The sequence below is a fragment of the Nicotiana tabacum genome, chromosome 8 (genome assembly GCF_000715075.1).
Source record: "Nicotiana tabacum cultivar K326 chromosome 8, ASM71507v2, whole genome shotgun sequence".
NCBI lineage: Eukaryota > Viridiplantae > Streptophyta > Magnoliopsida > Solanales > Solanaceae > Nicotiana > Nicotiana tabacum.
The window spans coordinates 209,851,994-209,858,473 of NC_134087.1; the positions used below are offsets into that span (position 1 = coordinate 209,851,994).

The following is a 6,480-nucleotide window of genomic DNA, read 5'->3' on the forward strand; positions in this document are numbered from 1 at the left end:
ATATGCAGAGGTGGACCTATGTTGTGAAGAGAGGGGTCACGGGTACCGAAAAAGTTCGGCAAAAATTCTATGTGTACACAGTATATGTCTTTTAAAAATAGTGATATAATAGTAATGACACCCTATATGCAAATGAGATTTTGGTTGAACGCAAAAGTGCACCCGCGACCTTCAAATCATGGATCCACCTCTGATTATATTGTATATATTACGATTTTTTTCTGCATATGTATATATAGTTTGAGTAAAAAACAAGGCAGTTCAGTGAATACCATAATACTCGCTCTATATCCGCCTCCGACTATACATAGTTCTTCGTACATACCAAAATATTGGTCCAATTATGTCTCAGACATAACACATTGTATTTAAAATAAATCATTTCTCTATCTTTTGTCACATCCCAGTCGAGTCCTGTAGTCCAAGAAAATCCTCGCAGCCCCATAGTGAGCCAATGCACCAAAAATAACAAATGTATGAAATATTTGATGACTATGACCAATTATATCAAATAATCCTGGCTTCCATTTCTCCGGTATTCGGCTAACATAAAATATAGCCCCTATTATATAACACAATGCCATTGCAGATTCATATGCAAGTGTGACATTCCTCATAGGATCAGTCCAATTCAGCACAAGTGCATGAACTGCAGGTACCAGACCAAAACAACCCATAGACATGAAAAGCCCGGCCCGAAACGACCGATATTTTCCGGTCGAAAACACGGGGAAGAGCAAGGTTATGATAGTGCAAATTCCCAAGATTGTGATTCCAATGAGGTAAACAATTTGCCAATGTGGTGAACATTGAAAGATGTAATACATTGGTGGAAAGAAGGAAGTGATGATCATTACTGCTATTCCAACATAGTCCATTTGGACTAAGAAAAGGTTAAGTTTTTGTGAGTGACATGAGAAAAGATGACAAATGCTGCTTGATAGAAGACAGAACATTGCACCAGCTAAGAACACATAGAATGGCCAAGTTGCTTCATTTGTTACCCTATTTGATAATGTGATGTCCATTTGTATGTGTCGGTCCTGCGCGTAAGTGTAAAGAATTTTTACGCTATCAGTTCAATAACATGCATAGTTATTAGAAGGGTTTAAGTTGTATATATTGTAGCCCACATTGTAAAGATGTTTTACGTATGCTACCAATGCAATTTATTCTGGTTATAGCATGTCCAGTGGCGGATCTACATTGTCAATTGTGGGTGCTCAAGCATCCATTATCTTTGACCAGATTTAGTAAATTTGCATAGACAATTGTAAAAATATTTAGACAAATATTGAGTGAGCACCCACAACTTAACTCCTTTTTTCTCTTCTTTCAGAATTTTATTAGCGAGCACCTATGACAGAGCACGTCATTACTCTATTTTCCATAGTATCATATCCAACTTAATACGAAGAGTTACCTAATATTGTGGTAAATTTAGTCTGAAAGTATAATTAAAAACTATACATTAGCATTTCACAGAACGTAAATCCTTCCTAAAGATGAATTTAACTTATATATACTGGCGGTGAAAAGAATTTTTATACATTAGTGTAATTTAACTTATTATAGCAGGTTGTCAATTTTATTTTTCAAGTAACTAGTTCCACTAGTTATGAAAGTTATCTATAGTTATCATTTATGTGATCAGATAGTGTAAAGTTGTCGGTTTATAAAAAATTAAAGGAAAAATGACACTGGATTATTTATATATATATAGTTATCATTTATATGATCTGATAGTGTAAAATTGTCAGTTTATAAAAGATTAAAGGAAAAATGACACTGGATTATATATATATATATATATATATACACACATACATTTCTGTGTGTTATATACAAAAAATATATAAGTTTTATATCCTTTTGCGACTATCGGATGTAAATAGTTTCGGCCGCGAGATAAAAGTGATCTATGCCCAAGATTAAACTTTTAAAAGTTCATGAAAATGTATTACTAACAATATTTAAAGAACCAGCATGTAACTCACCTGGGAAAAAGCCTTTGAACTGTGAGAGATGTTTGCATTTCCACTCGTCGGAAAATTTCTGCAAGATTGAAGCAAAACTCAATGTTTTCATCTTAAAATATGATAATTACTAATATTCAGAATTAACTCAAGTGTTTTTAATGGATTATATTAATTAAAAGTAACATTTAAAGTTTAGTTTTATGTGTAGAAATGGATTAATTGATTAACATTAGTCCCAGTAAAAAAATGTTGGAGATTGCCAATTGAAAATACCAGACAAGAATTAATTTTAGTATCACTTTCCGTCCAAAGTATTAATCATTTTCCAAAATATTTGACTTTTAGAAAAACAAGATGTTATTTTATTACTTTTTTCTGAATTTACCTTCACAGTTTCAACTAGTGAAATATTAAACTAAATGAGAAGATTTGGATGGTTGTTACATATCGTTTCATTATGTATCGTATTGTATTTATGTACTGTACTGTACCGTTTGATGAATACAATATTTAGATGGATTGTGTCATTTTGCGTCGTTTCATGGTATCACGCACCAGTAATATGATGAATAAACTTGCAATATTATAAAGAAAAATTATGATACGGTATATAAAAAGGTAGGATAAATGATAAAATAAAATTATTTAATAATAATAAAGGGTGAGATTGAGAGAAAAAGACAAGGTAACGACGCGACCACACCAAATCGGCCGTTACATAAAGTGACACATTTCATCGTTATGTAACGACGGATTTAACGATACGATACAATAAAATTTAAGTAACAATCAAAACAAACATTGTATTTAAAGTAACAATACGATAAAATACAATAAGTAACAATCATCCAAACAAGCTGTTAAACAAATACTTATGCTATTAAGCATATTAAAGATCTTTCTTAAAATTTATATATACAAATTTTAAAAAACAAATAATAAGAACCGAGAGACGTATCATCTCAAAATGTGATCAAGAAAATATCAGATGAAATAAATGTGCAGACATTTAAAGAAAGTGGTTGGGAGTTTGATGGCCAGAAATATCGTACAAGCATATTGAAAAGTGTCTTTTTAACCTAAATTTCACCTATCAAAATAATTGGACCACCTATGGATATTTTAGGCCTTGGTTTCATAAAAAGTTTCGGTTGTTTCGTTCGCTTCGATTATCTTGTTATTTTACTGATATTACTGCTTGTCGCTATTGATTTTTCTTTTTCACTTTTTCTTAAGTTGATGGACTATCGAAAATAGCTTCTCGACCAGCTCAAAGTAGAAATAAAGTTTGCGTACATATTACCCTCCATAGACTCCACTTGTGAGATTACACTGAGTTTATTGTTGTTATTGGTTTCATAAAAAAAATATTTTGGTTTCTCATCCGGTGTCCAGTACTCGTATTGGAGCCCGACTATATCCGGATTCGCACCGTATAGGGCCACATTCGAGAGGAAGCGCTCCCTACCAAGGATTTTTCTATACCCAGGACTCGAACCCGAGACTTCTGGTTAAGGGAAGAGCAATCTCATACAGAGCACCACATCCTTTGGTGGTTCATAAAAAGTTGTTTACGTACTAAAGTTTGCCACATCAAAAGGATATAATATTAGCCTATTAGGTGACTCTGTCTTTTTTAGTTTCTCATCCAGTGTTTGATATTCTATTGAGTTCTCGACTGATACGAATTTGTATTGGTAAGATATATTGAAGAAAAAAATGTTTCATATTCCGATTTTTTTTATTCCCAAACTCAAACCAAAAACATTTATTTAAGGGTGGAAGCATCATATCCATCTAACTTGTCACAAGCTTAACTCCAGTAAGCTACGTGCGGACAACTAGACAGCTGTTATCGGCTTCTAGTTTCAGTCCTAACCCAAATCAAGCACAAAATCGTGCTTAAGGAATGGCGAACGTGCAATACACAAGGCTGGAAAGATAATGAAACGAAAAAGCACACAAAGAATGGGAGGCCAAGACCAATTTTCTGGTTTAATTGATATACAAATATTTATGGTAGGTGGCTCTATCATTCCAAACTCACTAATATCTTGTTATCATTTTAATATTATTGTTTAGGTGACACTTTTATCATATCATAATCCTACCTTATTAATCTCTCTTTTTTAATATTATCTTATTATTTTTCTAGTGCTGCATTTGTTGTTACATGAGAATAGTCAAACCTATAATCTTTGTTGTTGAAGTTAAACGCTATCTAATTACTTGAGACAATGAGGAAAGGGATATATAGACACTTAATTAAAGAAAAGAAAAAATATGGAAAATAGTGGGGGGAAAAAACAAATAGTCTTAGAGCACGTTTGGCCATAAAAGAAATTTCACTTTTTCAAAAAAAAAAAAAAAAATCGAAATCGGTGTTTGGCCATAATTTTTCAATTTTCGAAGATGAATTTCAGAATTTTTCGAAAATTTGAAAAACTCCAAAAAACTATTTTTCAAAATTTTCACTCAGATCATTCACCAAAATTCAAAACAACCCAAAATTATATTCACGTCGAAACACAAGACTAATTTTCAAATACTATTCTTACTTGAAAAAAAAATTCACTTTTTTTTTTTAAAATTTTACCATTCTTATGTCCAAACGCCCACTTAAAATATGCAGTTTGATGAGTGAGGTTTGGTGGTCAATGCATGAAAAAAAATGTATTTTCAATAAAATAAAATAAAATGTTGTTTTCTTTCACCGTCAACAATTTGATGTGAATTAAGGAACTAAAATTTGGAGAAAAAAAATATAGAAGGGTAAAATTAAAATTAAAAAAAAAGAAGGAATTAGACACATACCGAATAAACATAGTCATAAAATCAGCAAGTTGAGATACATGCTCTGCATTAGCTATGGTTAATACCATAAACAGAATAAATCCAATCAAATGCCTGTAAAAAAAACATATTCAAAACTCCAGATAAATAGATTGCAATTTAAGCTATTTAAAAATGTAAAATTAAGAAAAAAAACATGAAATGAGATATACTTACGTCCAGACATTAAGAGTTTCATTATGCCAACGAAAAATACTGAAAAAAGCTTCTTTGAGAGGCCAATTAGCTCTGTAATAATTCAATATATACTCATTATCCTTCATATATTCTGGTAATTCATCATAAGAAATTAAAGGGTATTTTTCCCTTTTTCTTATTCCATTTTTCTCCATCTTTTTGCTGTAGCAGTTTCTGTTTGAATCAAGATTCTGATCTTTTTCTTGATTCGTCATCTTTAAATTAATATGATATTAATCATAGAGAGAAAAGAAAGAAGAAGAGAAGAAAGTTTCTATTTTTTTCAAAAGAGTTTGTGCTATAATTTTTTTCTTGGATTTTGACGAGTGTGTGTGTGTTTTGTCCGAGTATTAAGTGGGGTTTTATTTTAGGGTAAGTTGGGAAGAAAAGACTTTCTTACAGTTATAGCCAATACAGCTTGTAGGTAGGTCATCAATAACTTCTCTTCTCGTGATGCCTTAGCTTAGATGACCCCTTTTAATTTAATTAACCCAAATAGCTGCCAATTTGATCTCTTAAACTAATAATAACCGACTAGTATATAATATATGTATAACTGTTAAATCTATATATATTCTATGTATATCGGCTTGAAAAAATAAACATGAAATCTGATCGGCTATTGTCGTAACAATCCCTTTTGATTTATTTTTCATGATTCAATCATCATTTTGTAATTTTATTTTATTTTATTTTGTTTTGTTTTGTTTTATTTTTTGAGTAGCCGCATTCTAGGGTAAAGGAAAGGATAATGACTACTAAAGAATGTGATGAACTGAATGAGATCCTGTAACTCTTAATTAGAATTTAGATGTCTCGAGTTTGAGACCTGAGCATAAAAAATTCTCTTAGGGAGCATTTTCTGGGAGGGGTCAAACGGCACTTCTGGGAGGGATTGGATGAGATTGTGCACCAGGTTCCGCCTGCTGAGAAGCTATTCATGGGAGGGGATTTCAATGGTCATATTGGGTCGACCGCAGGTGGTTATGGCGAGGTGCATGGAGGCTTCGATTTTGGGGAGAGGAACGGAGGAGGTACTTCGTTGTTGGACTTCGCTAAGGCTTTCGGGTTGGTGATTGCGAACGCTAGCTTTCCGAAGAGGGAAAAACATTTGGTTACTTTTCAAAATGTGGTAGCGAAGACTCAGATTGACTATCTCCTCCTCATGAGGTGTGACAGAGGGTTGTGCAAGGATTACAAGGTGATTCCGGATGAGATACTTGCGACGCAGTATAGGCTTTTAGTGATGGACGTTGGTATTATGTTAAAGAGGAGGAATAGGTCCGCTCGAGGAAGACCGAGAATTAGGTGGGGAGCCTTAACTAAGGACAAAGCTAAAGAGGTGGAAGGGTGGTTGTCGGCTATGAGAGCTTGGAGGAGTAATGGTGATGCGAGCACTATGTGGTTAGCGACAGCAGACTGTATAAGAGAGGCTGCGAGAGTGGTGTTAGGGGTCTCGGCGGGCGTCCCT

General features: G+C 33.1%; 1 protein-coding gene across 1 annotated transcript; it reads right to left on the reverse strand.

Moving 5' to 3' along the window:
- Positions 1-260: 260 nt before the first annotated feature.
- LOC107798319 (heptahelical transmembrane protein 1) lies at positions 261-5,383 on the reverse strand. Its single transcript, XM_016621291.2, has 4 exons — positions 4,989-5,383; positions 4,794-4,886; positions 1,998-2,055; positions 261-1,043 (listed from the first exon to the last, which is right to left on the reverse strand). The coding sequence occupies exons 1-4, from the start codon at positions 5,222-5,224 to the stop codon at positions 387-389; spliced, it is 1,044 nt and encodes a 347-aa protein (XP_016476777.2). The 5' UTR covers positions 5,225-5,383; the 3' UTR covers positions 261-386.
- Positions 5,384-6,480: the final 1,097 nt, after the last annotated feature.

Excerpts from the sequence above, each read along its gene's own strand:
- LOC107798319 (XM_016621291.2), bottom strand. The coding sequence starts at position 5,224 with ATGACGAATCAAGAAAAAGATCAGAATCTTGATTCAAACAGAAACTGC. Across the intron at positions 4,887-4,988 it reads GAAACTCTTAATGTCTGGAC|GCATTTGATTGGATTTATTC; the intron begins GTAAGTATATCT and ends TTTTTTTTACAG. Across the intron at positions 1,044-1,997 it reads GTTCAAAGGCTTTTTCCCAG|GACCGACACATACAAATGGA; the intron begins GTGAGTTACATG and ends ACTTACGCGCAG.